Genomic DNA, 23,283 nt, shown 5'->3' with positions numbered 1-23,283 from the left:
GTTTTATTTATAATATTTCCAATATTTACATATTTACAATATTAGGAACTCGGATGTGTTTATGTGGAAGACTATGGCGTTATGGTCGCTGTCGTAGTCTAGGGTTTTGAGAGTGTTATTTGGTCGTAGATTTTTGAATTTTAGAGGGTAGCTCGGAACTGTAAAGGTTTGTTTTGTAGTATATGTTTTTTTGTCTAGCCAGTTTCTGACGAAGTTTCCTCTCGTATTGTTTAGTACGTTTTTCCAGCTTGTATGTTTTGCATTAAAGTCGCCAGCTATTATGTAGTAGTTTGTCGAACAGTAAAAGTTCGAAGAGTTTATTGAATTCGTCGTTAAATTCTTTTTGGTTTCCGTAGGTTGCGTAGGCTGCGGTGATAAGTAAGTTTTCCTTATTGCTTATTTTTATTTTTATGATCGTCGTTTCTAGGAATTTGAAACTTGTTATTTTGTCGTTTTGGATTTTTTGGAACTTCAGAGGGTTTTTTATGAGGATTGCCGTTCCTCCTCCTTGGCTAGCGTTCGGTCTGTCGTGTCTTATCATGGAGTAGTTTTTGAAGAATACGTTGCATCTTTTGTTCAATTTTGTTTCCGAGATAAGTACGATGTCGGGGGTTTCTTTATTTAATAGGGTTAGCATACTGTATCTTTTTTGGTTTGAGATTAGAGAGTTGGCATTTATTGCAATTATTTTCAGATGTATTAAGTTTAATTTATATGTTTTTTGCTGTAGTTGTTGGTTTGGTGTGTTTTGGTTAATTGCCATCTGTGATATCTAAAGAGTTAAAGATGATGTTGAACATTTCTTCGTGCGATGATAATGTTTTTTTTATTTCGTCTAATTGTTTTTGTTGTTCTTTTAACGCTTGGAGAAAACTTTTTTTAAAGTCTTCGAGGGCGTTTAAAATGGTTATTTGGGGGATGTAGTCGGTTGTAATTGATCTTTGGTTTGCGCGCGGGTCTAAGTTTAAGTTTATTGTTTGCGGTATATTTTCGATTGCCTGGTTTAGCCTTGTTTGTTGCTTTACTACGTCCGAAAACTTCAGTTCTGGGGTGTATTTTCGGCTTATCCGGTCAATTCGTTTTATTTTTGCTTCTTTGTCTTTTTTAATTTTTTCGACTAGCCTTTTGCGCAACTCTATGATTGTGGGGCACCCCTTGTATGACGCGGGGTGTCGGTAGTTTTTGTAGTTGACGCAGAATATTTTGTCCTTGGTTACTGCGTCTTCTTTTTTTATTTTGCACTCGCCTGGACCATGAGGCTCTGTGCATTTTACACAGTGGTAAACTAGGTTGCAGTTTTGCGCTGTGTGACCTATTCGTTGGCATTTGTGGCATTGAGTAACATCGTTTTTTTTTTATTTTTTCCCATGATACTTTAAAGTAATTTAGTCTATTGATTTTTAGTAGTTTTCCTATGTTGCTATTGGGGCACACTTGTACTATGTAAATTGGGAGCAATATATTATTCTCCCTTGATTTTCTTGTCGAGAAGTGCGACACTTTCGTGAAATGTATTTCTGTCTCTGTGAAGCTATTGTCTAGTCTTTTTAGCAAATATGTGTGTTGTTTTTGTGATTTGGGTGTGTATGTGTAAAATGCTGTGTCGGTTGTGATCAGTATTTCTTTTGCTTTGTTATAGTCGTTTAGATTTTGTAGGTATAGTACGTGTTTGTCAGCGTGTATTCGCTTGATGTGAAAATTTCTGATTTTCAGAATGTCTTATATAAGAGCTACGGTGTCTTTTGGGTCTTGGAGGGTTATGTTGATTGGTGGGGACCTGTTACCTTTTGCAGGTGAAGGGGTGTCCGATCGTTCCTCTGTATGGTGGCTGGTGGGCTGTTCATGATGTGCCTTTCCCCTCGGTGGCTTTGTCGATGTGGGTTGGTCTTTTTGTTTGACCGGTTGAGTAGGTTGTTCTTGTGGTATCGTCGGCTTCCTCGGCGGGGCGGAAGGGGGGGGGATGTTTATCCGTGTGTCGTTTGTTTTATCTCGGATGTGTGAAGTTTCCACTAGGGACGTGGTCTTCGTGCTTGCTTTGTTTTGCATTTTTTCGTTCTTCTTTCTTATGATTTCCACGATCGTATTTTGTATTCGTGGTTCATTTGTTGTGATTGATTGTGGGTGATCCTGACGTAATGATAAACTGGTTTCCTGTGATTGTAGTACTTCCAATCTGTTTTTTGTTGGAATTGCTGGTGGGGGAGAGCTTCTTGTTTTGTTCATATCTTCGTTCTTTTCGACGGTGGCGTCTTGTGTGTTATTTTCTTCTTGGTTTAATGAGAGAACTTCTTCTTCTGTGTTTTCCAGGTTGCCTGATAGTCCTTTGTTCCTGATCTCCAGGTTTGGTTGTGGATTGAGTTTCCGCGTCTTATATGCGGAAAGTCTTACGCTATTGTTGATTTCTTTGGTCGTTTTTAGCGTGATTATTTTTCGTTTAATGGCTTTTGTTGTTGAGTTTAGGGTGGCTTTCGGCTTCATTATCTGAGTCGCCTATTTGTTATTTATTTTATTTTATTTATTTTTTTATTTATAGCGATGGTGTCACTGCTATATTTTCCACTTTTGTCACTTTTTTTTTTTGTTTTGCTCTTTGAGTGAAAGATTGTCTGGTTTGACGCGCGCACTGTTCGGACCTGAGCCTGATGTACCTTTTTTGGCTGAGGAGTCCGTCTGGTTTGGAGGTTCACGGTCGAGTGTGGGCTAACCACTGCGCTATCGTTCTCCGGTTCTAGAGTTAAAGTTTAGTGGCGGTTTTTGTTGTTGAGTGCCTCCACATATACAGAAACCTTTAAGTATATAATCAAATAATGGATCACCAAAGGGCAGAGAATTAAGTATGTATCTTAAGGAAAAGGTTTATATTATCTCGCAATTAGAATTTTCCAATAAATATATAGATGGATTGACAAAAGATATAAATAGTGCTACAGCATTAAGAACGCAATTAACTAAAATTCATCAAATTCGTAATGTACAATTTCATGAAAATATGAGAGCAAAATTAAACAACAAGGATGTAAAAGAAGATCAAAGTGGCACTAAGATAATAATATACCTTTACAAATATACCTAATAAATGTAATTACTTGAATTATAAAATAAATTTCATAGGTGTTCAATGTTTAAATACTATGCAAAATTCATTTATACAATATGTGGAAAATAATTTTATCACAGATAATACATCAAGATACCCAAATTCTACTGTATCAAAGGAAAGAACAATTTTTACGTACTTTAAAATTCAAAAGATGAATTTTTATGCCAAGACAAAAGTGGTATCTTTTTCAACATTTTTTTGTAAGATATATTTTATCTTTCATTGTTTATGCTTCGCTTATAATCTTCTCTATTTAAAAATAGCTACCCTCAAGAAAAAGATCAGAGACAAAAAACGTTTAACGCTAAAGGAGAAACTATCAAAAGCTAAATCCGATAAAGATAGCAGCACAATTCTGTATGATTAAGTTAAAATTACATATAATTATTCTATAATTTATTAAATAGGATCAAAACAATATTGCGGAGATAATGGCAAAAATAAATCAGTTAGATCAAATGAAGAATAGTGAATGGAATGATTGTCTAAATGTGCGTTCAATTCCGCTTGATCCTAAAGCAAAAAAAAAAGTGTACTTATTAATAAAGTATTATCACACATCAAGAATCAACAATTTTACACCCATTTCGTATGTAAATGTATGTAAATGTATCTTTATAAGCAAAAATAGAAATGTATCATATGTGTTTTTAAGTGTACTAAGTTAGTATAAGAAATAATACTAATATGCTATAACATAACATATTATATTTTTAAATTTATACATTAAATCAGCTTTAGTATATAACAAGTAAAATAATAATATATAATTAGATATAATTAATAAAAGGTAATAAATTCCTTTTATGTCGCTGATTTTTTATGATCTATTTATCACTTTTAATATAGCTTTTCTGTCAGCTTCATTTTTTATACCAATTTCAATTAAATCTTCATTAGTTATAAGTTATAAACAAATCAATGTCAACCTAAAATAAATTTACAATATTAATTTATAATAAAATTTTATACATACATACATATATACATACATACATACATGCATACATACATACATATATACATACATACATACATGCATACATACATACATATATACATACATGCATACATACATACATATATACATACATACATACATGCATACATACATACATATATACATACATACATACATACATACATATATACATACATACATACATACATACATACATACATACATATATACATACATACATATATACATACATACGTACATATATATATATATATATATATATATATATATATATATATATATATATATATATATATATATATATATATATATATATATATATATATATGTAAACTCCCTAAAGTTCACGTGGGATAGGGACTCTTTGTTTTACGGGTAGCACGACGTTCTTTGTTTCACTGACAGAGTGACCCTCTTATGTTTTTCGGACAACCATTTTTGAGAGGCACTTATTTCCCAAACGGACGGCCAGAGACTAACATTAGAAGCAGGCAAGGTCACAGAATAGTTATTTAAAATTTTGAAGACTGACGGAGAAAGATCGATAGCTCAGGATGTTGAAAATCGATTTTCGATTTTCAGATAAACATTGTACAGGACTTGTTATTTCTCGTTTATGTAATTTATTGTTATTTATTGTTATAGACGGATATCAATTGTTTATTTTTGTATTTTATCTAATTACTTTCACAATAAAACTCGATTTTCAGACTTAATAATCGATCACCTGAATTATCCCAAGATTTACGATCTTACATAGATATAAAGATGAAGAGCGTGAAAAAATGAAGAAAGCAGTTTAGAAATAAAAAGAAGATACTGCATGGAGACTTCTTATGTCCTTGTCTAATAACGCAAGCACATTCGTATAGTACATACTCGAGTACTGCATCTTTATATCTCTATCAGTTTAAATAAATGCAGTTATTTAATCGATTGTTGAATGCTATGGAATGAAATAAAACGTTGTTCCTTTCTTTTTGTATTAGCATCGCGATTATTCTGATTTTGTGTATACGAATATAATAAATTAGGTAATATAATTTAAAAGTAAACAAATAATTGATAAATGTGTAACTACGAATGACTTAATTGTGTTTTTTGCACAACGAGATTTGTTTGCCAGATATTTGTTTATATCGCTCGTTATATTTTCAATTTTATGTGACACACTATTGAAGTAACTACGTTTGTTTTATTGTTTTAAATATAATGTGATTTGAGGCACCATGAACAGTAAAAGGGGGCTTGTCTAATAATGGATATTGTAGTTTGAATACTGGAAATATTGATTTTGCGTATATGGACATTGGTTAAATGTTCTGAAGTATATGTAGTTTCTTTTTGTTATTGTATTAATCCAAATGATCTTCATGCTTAGACGGAATCATGCTTGCCAAAACCAAAAATTTATTTATCAAAAGTAACTAGCAACACAGTAAATATTGCTATGAAAAGAACAATCAAAAAATGATATGAAATAATATGTCCCTTGCACGTTCTAATGCTGTTCCTCAAAAACTGATGAAGGCCAAAATACAACTGATAAAACACATATATAAAAACTTTGGCAAAATATAGTAAACTTCAAGAACACATTAAAGGCAAATGAAAATATACATAAACTAAAAGCAGAAGGATATGGAAATCTGAATAAGACATTTGTAAATGAATGCAAAGAATTAAAAGCAGAAATGAATAAATTGCAAGAAGAAAAAGAGAATTTGACAAAATGTTTGAAAAAATCAGAGGAGTCATGTAAAAGCATTTCAAATATTTTGGTAGAATTTAAATAAAAATGCTTGTCTCAAAAACGATCACTGTCACAACATGAATTTATAATAAAGGATCTAGAAGCTATATATATATAAAGTTATATATTTAGAAGTTGAAAGAGAGATGAATAAAAAATGAAATGCAGCTAAAAATGAGTTACAAACATTGGTTCATACTATGGACAAAGAGTGTAGAATCCTCCATAATGCAATACAAGAAATGAAAGGAAATATCAAGGTATTTTGCAGAGTCCGACCTAGAACTCCAAATGAACTTGGAAAAGTGTATGTATTTTATATATATATATAAATATTTGATTTTTACAAATATAGCACAGTTTCTTAATTACGTCTATTTTATTTTCTACAGGATGTGTAATATCAACTTTTTAGATGAGTGTACTATCGTAGTAGGAAAATTTGATGGCTATGATTCAGTTAGTTACAGTGGAAAATCAAAGGGAACCAGACAAGAATTTTCTTTCGATGAAATGTTCAACTGTTAACCTGGAAAATATTTTTGTAGAGTTAGCTCTGTTAGATCAGTCCACTTAGACAACTATAATATCTGTGTAGCCGACTCATTTGTTAATAGTGTCTTTAGATGGCACTTCAAAGACATTGATGTTACTGAATGTATCTCCTTTAGAAGAATATTATAAGGAAACATTGAATTTATTGAGATTTGCTAGCAATGTACACAATTGCTAATCCCAGAATGGAAAAAATATGTGACTAATGTTATTATCCTATGAGTATGACTACAAAACATTATACAAAGTTCCAACAAATAGTATCTTGATTAGATTTGAAAATATCTATGTCATACCTCTATGTCATAAGTTTACAAATTTGTAACATAAAAATTTAAAATATTACAGAATTCTTTTATATTACATGATAAAAATGAAATTTTGTTTAAAAAAAATTCGTTTTCTTGCAGATTTATGTTGCATACTTAAGCATCAAAGTCCTTGGTGATAATAAAAGTGATAGCTAATGTTTGGAAATCTATGTTACCTGCGAAAAGATGATAATAGGATTGATCTTGTTAAATGAATTAAAAAGTAATTTAAAGATGAATTAAATATTTTCAATCTATAGTCAAAGACTAAATATATTCCTAATCTATTTACAATACTTGTATAAAATAAATATAAGACTTGTGATGATTAAATATATATATATATATATATATATATATATATATATATATATATATATATATATATATATGTTTAATTTCACAAGGATATACACTAATTAGGTATAAAAATTTAAATATAATATTTTTATTATGAGATCATTAAATCTTTATAAGAAACTAAGATTATTGTTTAGTGAAATATAAATATATATGTTCATATGTATATATCAATTTTGTAAATCACACTGAAATATTTTACTTAATTACTCTATATTATCATAATTTACATCTTTTCAAAAAAATAGAAAGTATTCTGAAATTAAATAAACTAGCTGTGTATAAATGTACCAGGTTATCCGGAAGATTCATAGCGACAATTAAGATTGATTTAACTAAAATTAAACTCTAGTCATTTATAATTTCACGAGTGTTTTCTCGATAAATTATCCTTTTTTTAAAAAATGAGTGTCTTTAAGTAGTTTTTGCAAGTTTTTAGAGTATAATACTGATTTTTCCATCAGATATAAAAAAAGTAAAATATATTAACAATAACTTTCAATGTTTTCAAATAAGCAACAATTAGATTAGGAGAATTAAGGAAACAACATTTATTTTTTTATATATAGTGTTAGATATCGAAATTTACTACTTGATGAATATCTTTTTAAAAAATTTTTAATAAAATAGTTACAAACTTATACTCATTTAATATTTCTTTTAGAATTACTCATAAAATACATTGCTACAACCTGATCGTTTAATTTTGAAATACATATTTTATATACTTATCATAAATTATTTTCTTAAATGTAAGTATATTCAAAAAGTTATTGAATGTATATTTTACTAATTCATCTGGAAAAAGTGATTTTTATTGATTAAAATATTTAACTATTGATAATTTTATAACCGAAAAATTATAACTTGGAACAACTGATAATCTTTATTTATTGTTATTTAAGTTTCAAACTGTTAATGAAAATTAAATAGAATCGACACATTCAAGTATCGATATGTGTATCGACTTACGTGTATAAATACATATATCAGTGATTACTATTGGGCAAATCTTTTCTATGTCTTCAAATGATTGGTTCTCAGCTCTCATACTATACTCCTGTGATTGGCTACACTCAAGCAAATTCAAGTTTAAATAAGTGCAGTTGTTTAACAGCTTAACCGACTCTTGAATGCTGTGGAGTGAAGTAAACTGTCGTTTCTTTCTTTCTTTCTGTACAAGTAACGTTATTAGTGTGATTTTGTGTATGCGAATATAACAAATTAGGTAATATAATTTAAAAGTAAACAAATAATTAATAAATGTGTAACTACGAGTGACTTAATTGTGTTCTTTTGTTAAACGAGGTTTGTTTTGTCAGATAGTTGTTTATATCAATCGTACACATAAATTTCTTGTCATGTATAATATATTTTCAGTTTCATATAATCCACTATTTAACTAACTACATTAGTTTTATTGTTTTGAATAAAATGTGGTTTGGGGCAGCATAAACAGTAAAGGGGGGCTTGTCTGCTAATGGATGTTGTAGTTTGGTAATAATTAAATAATACACTGAAAATATTGGTTTTGCATGTATGGGTATGAGTTAAATGTTTTAAAGCATGTAGTTTCTTTTTTTTTGTATTATTGTTTTAATCCAAATAATTGATCTTCATGTTTAGATGGAATCACGCTTGCCAAAGCCAAAAATTAATTTATCAAAAGTAATTAACAGCACAGTAAACATTGCTACAGAAACAGACAAACAAAAAATGGTAAAAAACCAAAATGATCTGCCCCATACAAGTTCTAGTGCTGTTCCTGAAAGACTGACAAAAGCCAAAAGTACAATAAATATAGCAAAATGTTCAAATGAAAATAAACCTCCTATTAAACAAACTTTTAGTAGATCGAAGACTATGTCTTCCATCACTACCAGAGCTGTGAAAAGACCAGCTGTTGCAGCCATTGCACATAGTGAGACCAAGAGACAATTTGCTAAGCCTCCTACTAAAATAAGTACACAGCAAGTTGGTAGTACATTAAGAAATAATACCACCAATAAGTCTAGTCAGAATATCATAGCCCAGAAGGTACAATGCAACAGTAATGCAGCTAAACCTTCCAAATGGGACTTAAAGGGACGATTAGCCCACACAAGTAATGAGTTATCTAATATACGACAGAAATATGCAGAATCTTCAGCAAAATATAATGAACTTCAAGAACAAATGAACACATTAAAGGCAAATGAAAATGTACATAAACTAAAAGCAGAAGAATATGAAAATTTAAATAAGACATTAGTAAATGAATGCAAGGAATTAAAAGCAGAAATGAATAAATTGCAAGAAGAAAAAGAGAATTTGACAAAATGTTTGAAAGAATCAGAGGAGTCATGTAAAAGCATTTCAAATATTTTAGCAGAATTTAAAGAAAAATGCTCGTCTCAAGAGTCATTACTGTCACAACATGAATTTATAATAAAGGATCTAAAAGCTAGTTTAGAAGTTGAAAGAGAAACAAATAAAGAATTAAATACAACTAAAAATGAGTTACAAACCTTGGTTCATACCATGGACAAAGATCGTAGAGTCCTCCATAATGCAATACAAGAAATGAAAGGAAATATCAGGGTATTTTGCAGAGTCCGACCTAGAACTCCAAGTGAACTTGGAAAAGCGTATGTATTTTATATATATATATTTATATATATAAATATTTGATTTTCACAAATACAGCACAGTTTCTTAATGATGTCTATTTTATTTTCTCCAGGATGTGTAATATCAACTTTGTAGATGAATGCACTATCGAAGTAGGAAAATTTGATGGGTCTGATTCAATTAGTTGTAGCGGAAGACCGAGAGGAACCAGGCAAGAGTTCTCTTTCGATAAAGTTTTCCCACCAACTGCTAGCCAGGAAAATATTTTTGAAGAATTAGCCCTGTTAGTTGAGTCTGCTTTAGAGGGATATAATGTCTGCGTATTTGCATATGGCCAGACTGGTTCTGGTAAAACATATACTATGGAAGGTTTACCGGGTATTGAAATGGAAGGCATGATACCTAGAACGGTATACATTGAACATATATTGAATATACATATATATACATTGAATATGAATATATATATTATCACTACTTGCAATGTAAAATAGTATGATTTTTTTTAATATTTCAGGTACGACATATATTTCAAAAAATGAAAGAATTTCAATTACTTGGTTGGGAATATCGGATAGAAGCTAGTTTCCTTGAGATTTACAATGAGCATATTGTTGACTTGCTTGATTCTCAAGCTAAGACGCATGAAATCAAAATGGCTGATAGTAAGGGACACAATTTGTATGTCAGTAATTTGAAAATACAGGAAATTAATAGCCCTGAAGAATTGCACGAGTGCCTTTTGACAGCGCAATGTAATAGAGCAGTTGCGGCTACTCAATCGAACGAACGGTACACACATAAAGACACATTCGCATTTTCTATCTTGGATGTATAAATACTATAGACTTAAAAATAAATGCATAATTTAATTTTCTAGGTCGTCTAGGTCACATTCAGTAACAAGAATAAGGCTTGTAGGAACACATCAGTTAAAAGAGGAGATTTCAATAGGAAACTTAAATTTAGTTGACCTAGCGGGATCTGAAAGATTGAAAGGGGAAGAATCTGTACGACTGGCAGAAACGAAAAACATTAATAAATCGTTAGCAAACTTGGGCAACGTTATCTTAGCCCTTTTGAAAAAACAAGAACATATTCCATACAGAAACTCAAAGCTCACTCATTTATTAATGCCGTCTTTGGGTGGCAATTCAAAGACTTTGATGTTACTGAATGTATCTCCTTTAGACGAATGTTATAACGAAACATTGAATTCATTGAGATTTGCTAGCAGTGTAAACAGTTGCAAACCCGGTAATGCAAAAAGAACACGATTAGTGCTACAAAACTCCGCATGAACTACCAAATAGTATTTTTATTACACTTCAAGATTTTAGTGTTTTTAAGCATTATTTTTTAAAAGCATTATTTAGACTATTTTATATAGTAGACGCACATCCTCTTTTGTGTCATTTTACTTTTTTCTTTTATAAATCGTAACAAAAACTGTAAATAGTTCAGTATAAAATATATTACCATAATACTGACATAATTTACATATTCGCTCAGTTTAACTGGAATTTCCATATTTTCAAAGATATTGTATATAATTAAAAGAAATAACTTTTTTGAACTATTATTATATTCGTTGTAAAAATAAAGTCTCTGACTTGATTCGAACCAATCTCTTACGGTTTAGCAAAACGAAACCGTGTACATTTTTTATTAATTGTGTTTTTTGGCAACAATTCTATTATGTAAAATAATAGGAAAACATTTTTCTACACTGCCAGCCATAGGTATTGGCTGGTGCTAATATATTTATTTGTTATATTTATTACATAATTTTAATAAATTTTATTTTATTTAGCGTTTTGTTACAATGTATAGTACAAATAGAATAATAGGTGTATAATAAAAGCACGTAAATAATATATATTAATAATATATCAATAAATGCTCTGGTATGTACTTATGGCTGGCAGTATGTTTTCTCTAGCAGTGCACCGTGCCGAGCGCACATTTCTTCATGTCACTGCTTACTAATACATGCCAGAGTCGCACGATCGCACATTGCCCCCCCCCCCCCGCTTGCTTATTTTATAAACTTTTCTCCTACCAACAGCATCCGAAACGAGTCGTATTGATAGTGTAGTCGTTGACTACGAGAGGTCCTTAATCTCAGTGTCCATTTTTTAGCAGAATTTCGCATCTAAACGTTGATGATTGACAATCTCCCTAGTCTCTACATCTCTAACATAAAGAAAAATTCCCTCTGTTTTTAATATTCTCTAGTCTCTGGTGATTAGTGCAGTAATAATACACAGGCACGAAATCATGTAAACGAACCCAAGTAATCGCTAAAATACGTAATAAGCAAATTATATTACCTTAGTACAATCTTACATCAAATTAGGTATATTTAAATAAGACAAGAATATAAAATTGAAAATTTCCATATTATTTGGTTAAGTATTATATATTTTGAATACCATTCTTAAACAGTTATTCGCATGTGTGCTAAATTGTCGAAACTGTCGTCGATTTAAAACGCACTATAAAACGTAAACGAAGTTGAGAATTTTCCAATGTATTGACTTGTGACATATGTTACGAAAAGATTCATACAATAATTCGTATTTCGTATACGTTAAAAGAATTTTGCTAATTCTGTGATATGGCAAAACATCATCCAGATTTAATTTTTTGTAGAAAACAACCGGGAGTTGGTAAGATTTATACTTGTACTAGGTTAAATTGCAATTTTGAATTTTAGGTTAAGTTTGCTTTATTAGTTTTAAGAATACTATTTTTTAATGAAATTCTTACTTAAAGACAAAAGAAATTATTTTATCACTATCATATTTAAATAAATATTTGATTTTTACAAATTTTAACTATATATTTTCATCAGAAATATGTATATATAGTGATATCGTTATATAAACAAACAACAAACTTCCTTAATAAATAATTAGATCTTGTTTGTACCTTCATTGTTGATTATATAACAGTAATTTTTCAATATATATATGTATTAATAATATATGTGTCAAAATTCTTGTATAGATATATGTATCTATATACAATTTTTTACCTTAACTTTTATAAAATTAACCTTTTATTTACATTGTACTCTATTTACCTAGAAATTTATAAAATGAAGAAGTAAAATTACAATTATTGGATAAATAGATTTATATATAAAAATATTACCAATATCGTACAATTGTTATATGATAATAATAACATCATGTATACATATATAATTAAAACAGTCCATTATTGAACTTTTTATAATAAAAACCAAATTTTTTATTTTCAGCAATAGGAAGGTTATGCGAGAAATGTGACGGTAAATGTGTAATTTGTGATTCTTATGTAAGACCTTGTACTCTGGTTCGGATTTGTGATGAATGCAATTATGGATCTTATCAAGGGAGATGTGTTATCTGTGGTGGACCTGGTGTGTCTGATGCCTATTATTGTAAAGAATGTACAATCCAAGAGAAAGATGTATGTTTTTAAAAAGGAATTTAATATGTGTTCTTAATATATTACGTTCTTTATTTTTAAGTATAAAATTATAAAATTTGATTTATTAAATGGTCAGATTGTTAACTATTGTGATTTATATCTTTGTTATTTTTCATTTTATGTCATACTTGAAAGCTGGTTTACGATATTAATTAATTTTTTATATATTCTTATAAGAAAAGCTGAATAGTAAAAGATTTAAAGAAAGACAAAATTTAAAAATTGATTATGATTAAATGGATTGATTAAATGAATGTTTTTAATGTATCTATTTTATAGATTTTGTATATAATACTTTACTTTGTTATAATGAAAATAAAGTAAAAGTAAGGAATGAAGAAACTTTAAAAATGATTATATTAGTTTAATTATAGTCTGGGAAACATATTCTAATGGAAATGATTTTAAAGAAATACTTTGATAAAAATAAAATTTCTTCGCATATAAACTATCTTATTTAGAACTGCAATTTCATTTGTATACAATATATGTATATCAATCGATTATATCTATTTATAAATTTATTTATAAATATCAGTTAGTTTTATGTAGGTTTACATTCAGAAGGACTTAAATTAATTCCCATTTCATGTTCTATGGGAGATAAATGGAGATAAATTCTAGCACACATAAAGACTGTAGGAAGAGTAAATTTAATTCTTGTAATTTTTAATAAACTGTTTAACAGAATCATTCATTTTACCATAAATTTATGATTATATTTATAAGCATATTAATTAACTTGAGAGCATATTGAAGTTAGTGAATTTTAACAGAACTTATATACATATATATATATATATATATCTTGTGAAATTTTTATTTTATTTAAAATAAGAAAGGCAACAAAAGGAATTCAATAGTATTGTTTACGATTTTTCAGAAGAGTAGGAAACATCTAAACAACTTTTTTAAAGAAAAAATTATAAATTTAATGCTCCAATCTTTTAAAAGTATGGTTTATTTCTCTGACCCCATGTGGGCTGGAATTACAATAAATCTATCTATATTGAGTAATGTTTAAATTCGAAATGCACATTGATCAACCTGATTAATATAATTATAATAAATGTATAGTACATTTCTCATATTTTATAAAATAATTTATACAATTTTTAATAAAAGCAATTTGTTAATGTTATATGTACAATGTTTTCATATATTTGAGATTAAATATATATGTTTTATAGCATAAACACAATATCTTTGTAGTCAGAATTTTCATCTTTTTTTTTTTAATTACCTATAAATTATACATTAATATACAGACATTTATGATATATATTATAATTTAACATTCATATTCTTTAGCAAACAGAGGGAGATAGTGAGAAAGGAAGAGATAGAGAGAGAAAGGGAGAAATATTTACATAATTTTCTTGTTTATGTATTTAATAAATACATTAATTCATAACTTTTATTTTAAATAGTATGCTGGATTTACATCTAAATCTTGTTTAAAGCATGTTATCAATTCTTTTTCTTTGACAATGTCAATAGAATAGAGATTGTGCAGCACTACTATACTAAGTATTATGTACCCTAGTAATAAAACTACAATATAGAGGGCTACATTTTAATTCATTTAGATAAGTATTTTCATAAAAAAGATATGAAGAAAGATCTAAATAAAATCAAAAGTTGTAGACAGTTATAGCATATCAAGGAAGACAGAATGTGCTGACATTTATATATATGTCTTATAATGTGTAGTAATAGATTAAGATTTTAAATTTGGTTTGTTGCAGCGTGATGGTTGTCCAAAGATCGTAAATCTTGGGAGTTCAAAGACTGATCTATTTTATGAAAGGAAAAAATATGGGTTCAAAAGAAGATAAGGACTGGTACCAACAATTTTTGACGTGTACAAAATATTTCTAATATTACAAATAAACAACACTTTTTTATAAAATTGTAATAATTTCTCCTTTTTAATTTAAAAACTTAATTTCAAATTCGCGATCATACAATGCTTTTTGTTGAAGTGGTCGCCACTTCTAAGAAAATTTTACATCTGGTCTTTCTACATTATATACAGGTTTTATTCACTATTCGAGTTGAGGCTTACGACTGAAAGGAATGAATCAAAAACTTGTTGCATTTACTTAAAGCGCAGCGCTGTCTTGAATTATTCCAAGAGTCCTGCTCTTCGCGACAATTGAGTGAAATCTCGAAACTTGTAGCAGTTTGCTAAAGCGCTGCACTATTCAAAGATTCCAAACCGTTGTAGTCTCTTAATGATTCAATTAATAAAATGCATGCATATGGGTAGCGTTAACTAGCGTCTAATGCAATTGGCAAATAGATTCCACGTTTCGGTTAACTTGCTATATGCAGGAATACTGGCACGGGAGAGGATTAAAGTTGTTTGAAATAAATAGTTGGTTTCGATAAACAAGATTTCTTCAATTCGACTGGGTTATAACATCGTTAAGAATATGACAATTGGGGCAGAAGAATGATGGGGAGGGCGGTGTGCCGTGGTGTCCCGCAAGGTTCGGTGTTGGGCCCGTTGCTGTGGGACATCGCATACGACGCGGTACTTCGGGCACTGCTTTTTGCTAAGGTAACTCTTACCTCTACGATTCTTCCTTGCTTTTGGCATCTAATATGGACAAAAATAAATTTAATGATCCTCTCTGTATGAGACCTGTGTGATTTCGCAAACCTTGCCCAGAGATGAACGGTAAATCGCAAACAATGGGAGGGGGAATGCGAAAATCCGTAAGTGTTTTCAATCATTGAAGTAATCCTGCACAACGTCTTCGGCTGCGTCGTAATCACAGGTTAACACAGCGAATAATCGTTTTATTGTTAATAGCTCGAAGTTTGGAAAACAATCGTTTTATCTTTAATAACTTTGTGAAATCGTAAGCAAGAACGAATACGTCAATTGGCGACAGTGTTCTCTGTGGATAACCTCTCTGTGGATAAGCGTGCTTTCGTAGGTCTTGCCCAAAGATGAGCAATATTTGCTAGCGATGGGAAGAGAAACACGAAAGCTCGTAGGTGTACATATCCGTGAACCAACTGTTTAATCCTAATTCTGAAGGGTAAGCTCTTTTTGTCCAAGACGGAGCAGCATCCATCATTGTATAATTTTGTAGATCTTCCATCTCAGGATTGATAGTTAATTTTCCCTATCAAAAAAAAGATCACTAATTAATTGTCTGGCATTATATTACAAAGCAGCATTTAAAGTTTGAAAATTCAAAAGATTATGAAACTTCCTTCATCTATCATCAATAAATTTGAAAAGTTATAATTTTTTCTATAAGCATTTCCATTCAATATAAACAATTTCGAATTTAATGTCGTATTTCGATAGTTTTAAATTGATCATTTTCTAATTGATTTAATGATGATGGAAGAAGCACGGCAATATGTTCCAAGAGTTGTAACAGTAATTTGGGTATTATAGGAGAATGTCGCTTTGTTATTGCACTCATCGTATGGTATAATTCTACAATGATTTCTTTCTTTATGATATATTTAAAAGTATTTTATATAATATATAATTTGGAAATTGGGTTCCAGAAACACATATAAGGAACATTCGGTAATTGCACAAAAATCGAAACTCAAATGTTGCAATTATAGGGATATGGAGACTGTTCTAAAAACTGAGATCTTAGATATGCCCAACGTAGAAAAGGATAATGCGAGTGAAAAAAAAAGAGCAACTGAGGTCGAAGCATTCGGCAAACATTAAACCTAACCTCAACCTAATCCTAAGCTGAGACCTTTAATTCAAAGACCTAAATTTTCTATTTTTGATTTGTGACCAATGAAACTAACTAATATGTATATTTGCTTAGTTTATAAATAATAATTAAATGCATATTAATAAGTGGATATAATCCTAATTATTTGTTTGGATTCATCTTAATCAGAAAGATCTCACAAATATGTTAGTAAAAGGATGATTTAGAAAGAGTAAAAGATGAAACAGTTTTAGCTTTGATTTAGTATCTAGATACATTGTCTCAGCGATATTCGATTTCCGGTACGTCAGGGGTCCCGTAGGGGGAACGACAATTCTATAAGTGTGCATGGGATCCTTTTGTGTAATTATCGAATGTTTCCGTTTATTTCTAAATGAAATGCACATACATTACCAGCTAAAAGTTTGAAACCACTCTGTCATTTGTATCTCTATTAAATATTTCATTAATGTCGTTATTAGTTTAAAATTAACGTTACAGTTATTAATAGTAATTTATTTTGATAGATTTTTAATAAGAGAGTTTTCTAAGGTAACAGAATTCTGGTTCTTTTTTTAATTTTTGTGTTTTGTAAAACACGCAATAATTACAATTTTTTACTGGTAAACGTATATACAGTGTGTTTGATTTATCGTGAACCGCTGAAATATCTCGAAAAACACGAATGTCACGAGATGTTTTAGAAAAAATTGCATAACACGAAGGGGAACATATTATATGCCAGTGTGCTTGACATTGCGGTGACCTTGAAACCTGATCTTGAACGTGACATTCAAATTTTTAAATACAGAGATCTATCTTTTATTACTCTTATACGATAAAAATTATTTACATATATAAAAAAGATATAAAATATAATAATATAAAAATGCAGCATTCTTACATATATCACGATAAACAGTATAACTAAAGGTAATAAGCATGCAGTATTGAGTATACAGTATGTATAACGATCGGGACCAAAAGTAGGAATGGTAGATAACGGGAGAGGTGACTTCCCAAGAATTCGGTACTTGCACTCTATTCAGTAATTATGTAAATTAATTTAGGAAAGAAAGATATGTGACACGTATTTTTTTCTACAACGATTAATAATAAAACAGTTACAAGCAATTAAATATTAATAAGGCCGAACATTTCCGACCACGTACCGAATGTACCCAAAGAACGCGTGACTTTATAAGTCTGTAACGGTGCTCAAATATCAATAAAGCTTTAATTTAATTCTTTTAATTAATAGGTAAGTATTTGGAACGAAAATGTGAACTAAAGAGTTTCTAATAACCTAAATTTTTGTTATCAGCAATCTTCTTAATTATAGAAAAAGAGTCAAATATCGAATTGGGCCAAATTATCTTAATTATTGTATTAAATTATCAAATTATAATAAAATATGTAAGTATTATAAATATTAAATTATTAAAATTCGCGTATACTCTATAGGTCTATACAATGTGTGCACCGAAGGTGGGGGCAGAGAGAAAGGGAATTATTAATTTCTATTTATTTTAAATTTAGATTTATTAAGTAGTTCATTAAAATTAGTAGTAGGGTGAGACAGTGAGTACCTTGCTATAAAGTTCTAGCATATTAAATTCTTCTGGTAGTTTGTCCAATAAGTCTTCTATTTGTCCTTTTATTTTGTCTTCTTTTGAAATATCTCCGCTTGTATCGCTTACAGTTCTTGTTAGTATACCCAATAACGTTTTAAACAAATTTTCCACAGTTTCTGTTAAAAACCCTAATAAATGTATAAAATAAATTCTTCAGTGTATCAATTTCAGGAAAAGTCTTTATCTTAAATCGAGAATTGACTAACTTGTCTATTTGACATTATATTGCGAATTCATCGATTTATGAATTCTAAGGACAAATTAGAATTTTTTTTATTGGACTATTTCGAAACTTCATCAAAAAATGTACGTACAAAATTTCTATTTGTGCCTGTTGGATTATTATGAGAAATAAATGCATGTGCGTAGTATATGACAGCAAAAGTTATTCAACGTATTGAAAATAAATTTCTTTATACATAGACTGCAATATAAATGGGAAAAGGACACAGCAACCATTTATTTATATATAAATATGTATAAAAGATGCTGATATTATTTTCTTTTGTTTAATAGTTTAATTGTTAAACAGCTTAATGATTGTTAACGGTTAGTTTTTAAAATTTCAGTCCAAAATATAGACGTGTCTTCCTCAGATAAAAATTAATTACATTACGCAATTATTAAAACCGGAATTATTACATCTTCTAACTTATATTGTCTATAACCAACAGAGCCAACAGTCAAGGGCCTCAGTATAGGTTTCAAATTTCGCAACATCTTTATCTCTGGTATACATATACATGTACATATATACATATATAAAGTGCAAAGTACTTTTATGTTCGTTCGGTTATAACTTAAAAACTATTGCACCGATTTAAATTGAACTCGAATCATTCGATAGAGAATATTCCAAAGATGGTTTAACCAAAACAGCACCTATTTACTATTTTAAGTTGTCAAGCAATGAAAGAGAACATCAAAAGATTCAAAACGAATAAACTGCTCCTTCACTGGTAACAGTGAAGTTGGCATAACAGTGAGAGATTAATTATTCGGAATAAATTCGAGCGCTGTATGCGACACATTTTTTTCTTTTTATTATTTAATTTGTACTTTACAATTTGTTCAGCTGGATATTTGGTACATTTTGTTAACCTAATTGCTAAATAACACGTGTTTGACTGTTCGAGTAAATAACTTCGAGTTTGACTTTTTTATTTCTGTAGTGAGGTCAGTGGTGTGTTTTCTTTTTAGTCTTCTTTCTATGAGAGTTTTGCTCGCTTTAGCAGATAGCTAGTTTGGATGTGTTGTCGTTCTTTCCTTGTATTTTTCTGCGTACCTGCTAATTTCTTCTTTGACCTTTGGTATTTTTAATTCTTTGTGTATGTCCTCGTTTCTGACATATCATGAGGTGTTGACTACTGTTCTGAATATCTTTTAGAGGCGACTCTGGTTTATTTACGTGACTCATTGCTACTGCCTCCCCCCCTCCCCCCATAGTGGTATTCCGTGCGACCGAATTGGTTTTATTATTGTTTTGTAAATTTTAGTTTACTTTAGTAAAATTTAGTATATAATAATATACTAATATTAGTATATTATTCTATTATTGTTTTATAACCCTGTGACAGGGACACAGAAGGAATGAAATTTTACCGAATTAAATTTGCTAAAACAGTTGTGTGATGTAGCAGCTAAATAGATCCGGAATTCATATATCTTTAATCGTATCATATCTAATTTCATTCCTTGTATTACTATTATTGATACTTATGTTCTTTTTTAAATACATAGAACAAAGATAAGCTTTCAAAGATTAATGTCTTTTTATTTAATTTCATTATGTGTATTGCTATTATCATAATTTGTGTTCTTTTTTAAAATACATAGAACAGAGATGAATTTACAAAGATAAATCTTTTTAAAGATAAAGAGGAAGAAACTAACTGTTTTATTATTCGAAAATTCCATTATGTGAACATTGTTGCCTCCTAATTAGTTCGGATAATTGAGATTCTGCTGTATATCTTTTCGACTGCAATATTATTGCAATGTTTTTTTTATTTACAATGTTCAAAACTATTTCAGTCTTAAGCACATGTTCCAAATGATAGCTTCTCACATGTGAATATTTCGTAATGCTGCGACAAGAAAATAATCGCATTTTACTCAACATTTCTGGTATCACAGCAGCACAACCTTCACGTATCCTAATTTTCTGATGCCTGGGTTAATCATACGTGACTATAATTGTTAAATAATTACATTTTGATGTGAACTATTTCTAGATTGCACCGTACATCCAAAAGGCGTCCGTTTCATGTTAAGTTTATATTCGAACATCCTATGTCCATTGTGAACATTCCCAAGATGTTTGCAAGACTTAAATTTTGCATGTCCTAGCAACACCCATTTCTTAAGTTTTACAAATATTTTTAGAACTAAAATTTTGGATGTTCTAGGAACATCTCTCCCGAAAGTCCTACGAATATTCTTAAGATCAAATTTCGAATATTTTACTAATATCCATTTCGTAAATCTAAAGAATTAAATATCAGATATTATAAGAACAACCATTTTGTAGATTTTAAAACATGCACTAATTTATTTGTACGTCTATGAAAGAATGACATAATGCATGGTAAATAGTCGTGTAATAATAAAACATTTCTTTTTCTCGATACTTAGATAATGGATTATTAAAAATTAATTGTCAAGGAAAGTAAAAAATATTGGAAAAATAAAAAAAACCAACACCACACGGAGTTCCCAAGCGGTCACCCATCTAAGTACTATCCGTGCCCAGCGATGCTTAACTTTCGTGATCGGACGAGAACGAGTGCATTCATCGCGGTATGAGCGTTGGCTGATATAACCGGTTTTCTTATTAGTCTTTGATATTCAAAAAATAGAATATTTAAAGAAACTAGAGTGTGAAAAAATGAGAATGATATAATGTATGGTAATGATTGCGTAATACTAAAACATTGCAATTTCTTGATACTTAGAGTATAGATTATTAAACATTGATTGTTAAGGAAGCCGAATTTATTTTTTAGATTTACGTTATCTTTGTGCAAAACGAGACTTTTTCTTTTTTTTTTTTATTATACCAAGATTTTTTTTATTACATCTGAGTAATTCACAATAAATTATGAATTATAATAAGATGTGTTAGGCAAAAGTACCGATACGCGACGGTACGACGTAGTCATGCTGTATTATGCATCGGAGTTTTTACAATTTTTTGAGTTTTCATTCTTGTGTTGGGTTCCTGGATTTAAGCCGCTGGGGAGCGGAGCTTCTGTGTTCTTGTTTTTGGTTGTTGTTTTTGTCCTGAAAACTTAGCCGCAAAAACAGGACGCTTCGGTAGTCTACTTTTTGTGTACTCTGGGACTTTGGGGGGGGGGGATGAGGGGGAAGGGGGTGTTAAATAGGTTTATTTACAATATTTACAAAGTTTACATCTAGGTTGTACGGAGGCAGAATTGAATTTTGTCGATTTAATGGTTTTCTCTCTTGTTTTATTATGGATTTGGTATCCACCAATATTTTTTGTGTTTTTTCTGTGATTGTCTTTAGTGTCTTTTAGAGGGAGGGCCATGTTGCATCTCCACCTGGTGTCTGGGGTCTGTCCGTTTAAGTTTTCCTCGTAGAGTATGGTTTTGATCCCTATTTTTCTTTTTATGTGGTAAATTATCGGGATATTATTTTGGTCTTGGAGGTAGTTTTGTTCGTCTAGATATAGGAACGCTTCTGGGAGGATGCAGCCTGTTGTCAGTGTGTTTTTGTAATATGGGTCATTTGGGAATAAGCAGCTGAAGATTAGGCTGTTTTCTTTTATTTTTTACGCTTGCGCGAAGTGGTTTCTTGTTAGTTTTAGGATGTGACAGTCTATGCGGTGAATGTTGACTAGGTCGTAGATTGTTTTCTTTTTTATATATTTTTTAAATCCGCTGTGTTCGGATCTGTAAGTACTCAGGCAAGCTCTGATGCATTTTCTTTCGAATACGCGAATTTTTTTCATTAAGGCGGCTGGTATGTTGTACCAGATTGGGCAGCCATAGGATATGATCGGTCTGATTAGAGCTTGGTAGCATAGAATTTTTACTTTGCTCTTGAGGTGTTTGGAGTAGAATAATCTTTTTGTTTTCCAGAATACTTTATTAGCTTTGGAGAGTTGAATTTCGATGTGCTGCTTGTAGTTTCATTTGTCGTCTATATTTATGTCTAGGTATTTTACGCAACTTTTGTGTGGTATGAGTTCCCTTTCGTTTGCTTTCTCTCTTAGCTGAAATTGTTTACAGTGTTCTCTTTCTATTGACCCGAGTTCGCTTGACTTGGGTCTAAACAGTATGGTTTCGTATTTGCTTGCATTAATTTTTAGTTTCCACGTATGGTAATCTTTAATTTTGTCAAAAAGTTCTTGGAGGTCTATTCTTATTTTTTTTGGTTTTGCGGCCTGTTACGTAGATGATTAAGTCATCTGCCAAGGCTATGGAGCGTTTATCGGTGGGTGTATTGAGATTAAAGAGATTTAGTAAGTCGCTATTGTAAATACTGAAAAGTAGCGGAGGATTTACTGTTCCTTGTTGTAGGACATTTTCTATGGGGAATTCTTTGCTTGATGTGTGTGATCCTTAGATCATTACGAATGTTTGGCTTGTTATTATGACCAAGACTATTTTAATTAGGTATTGCGGAAAGCTTTTCTTGATCATATTGTATATAAGACCTGGGATCCAGACTGTGTCGAAAGCTTTTTCGAGGTCTATTAAGCGACAGCTACTCGTTTTGCGTTAAGCGCCCAGCAGATGTCCGACGTAAATTTATTTGGATTGTGGAGTA

The 23,283-nt window shown here is 30.2% G+C and overlaps 4 protein-coding genes and 1 non-coding gene across 8 annotated transcripts in view; 3 read left to right on the top strand and 2 right to left on the bottom strand.

Annotated features, from left to right (window-relative positions):
• The window catches only part of LOC139996450 (fatty acyl-CoA reductase 1-like), a 294,969-nt gene that overhangs the window by 170,703 nt on the left and 100,983 nt on the right, over positions 1–23,283 (bottom strand). The window lies entirely within an intron of this gene.
• Positions 5,044–6,659, top strand: LOC139996355 (protein claret segregational-like). The gene is made up of 2 exons (XM_074112136.1): positions 5,044–6,142; positions 6,228–6,659. Exons 1-2 carry the CDS (start codon positions 6,036–6,038, stop codon positions 6,361–6,363), a joined length of 243 nt encoding a protein of 80 aa, XP_073968237.1. The 5' UTR covers positions 5,044–6,035; the 3' UTR covers positions 6,364–6,659.
• On the top strand, positions 8,128–11,364 carry LOC139996445 (protein claret segregational). Of its 2 annotated transcripts, none has more exons than XM_072020807.1 (5): positions 8,128–8,289; positions 8,688–9,688; positions 9,784–10,081; positions 10,189–10,463; positions 10,552–11,363. In XM_072020807.1, exons 2-5 carry the CDS (start codon positions 8,688–8,690, stop codon positions 10,970–10,972), a joined length of 1,995 nt encoding a protein of 664 aa, XP_071876908.1. In that variant the 5' UTR covers positions 8,128–8,289; the 3' UTR covers positions 10,973–11,363. The 2 variants fall into 2 exon arrangements, with proteins under 2 accessions (XP_071876908.1, XP_071876909.1); XM_072020808.1 differs by having other exon boundaries at positions 8,155–8,369; positions 10,552–11,364.
• LOC139996479 (PHD finger-like domain-containing protein 5A) lies at positions 12,202–15,057 on the top strand. 2 transcript variants are annotated; one of them, XM_072020857.1, is made up of 3 exons: positions 12,202–12,343; positions 12,940–13,130; positions 14,900–15,057. In XM_072020857.1, the coding sequence occupies exons 1-3, from the start codon at positions 12,292–12,294 to the stop codon at positions 14,987–14,989; spliced, it is 333 nt and encodes a 110-aa protein (XP_071876958.1). In that variant the 5' UTR covers positions 12,202–12,291; the 3' UTR covers positions 14,990–15,057. The 2 variants fall into 2 exon arrangements, with proteins under 2 accessions (XP_071876958.1, XP_073968252.1); XM_074112151.1 differs by lacking the exon at positions 12,202–12,343 and adding an exon at positions 12,681–12,869.
• LOC139996767 (5S ribosomal RNA) lies at positions 21,184–21,302 on the bottom strand. The gene has a single exon (XR_011802350.1). It is a non-coding gene; the product is annotated as a 5S ribosomal RNA (ribosomal RNA).

The sequence above is a fragment of the Bombus fervidus genome, chromosome 18 (assembly GCF_041682495.2).
Source record: "Bombus fervidus isolate BK054 chromosome 18, iyBomFerv1, whole genome shotgun sequence".
Classification (NCBI taxonomy): Eukaryota; Metazoa; Arthropoda; class Insecta; order Hymenoptera; family Apidae; genus Bombus; species Bombus fervidus.
Note: the sequence above shows the minus strand (reverse complement) of the source record. Positions and strands in the feature narration are given on the sequence as shown.

Coding starts and splice junctions, on each gene's coding strand:
- LOC139996355 (XM_074112136.1), top strand. CDS start 6,036: ATGGACAAAGAGTGTAGAATCCTCCATAATGCAATACAAGAAATGAAA. Junction 6,143..6,227: donor CCAAATGAACTTGGAAAAGT/GTATGTATTTTA, acceptor TATTTTCTACAG/GATGTGTAATATCAACTTTT.
- LOC139996445 (XM_072020808.1), top strand. CDS start 8,688: ATGGAATCACGCTTGCCAAAGCCAAAAATTAATTTATCAAAAGTAATT. Junction 9,689..9,783: donor CCAAGTGAACTTGGAAAAGC/GTATGTATTTTA, acceptor TATTTTCTCCAG/GATGTGTAATATCAACTTTG. Junction 10,082..10,188: donor AAGGCATGATACCTAGAACG/GTATACATTGAA, acceptor TTAATATTTCAG/GTACGACATATATTTCAAAA.
- LOC139996479 (XM_072020857.1), top strand. CDS start 12,292: ATGGCAAAACATCATCCAGATTTAATTTTTTGTAGAAAACAACCGGGA. Junction 12,344..12,939: donor TAGAAAACAACCGGGAGTTG/GTAAGATTTATA, acceptor TTTTATTTTCAG/CAATAGGAAGGTTATGCGAG. Junction 13,131..14,899: donor GTACAATCCAAGAGAAAGAT/GTATGTTTTTAA, acceptor GGTTTGTTGCAG/CGTGATGGTTGTCCAAAGAT.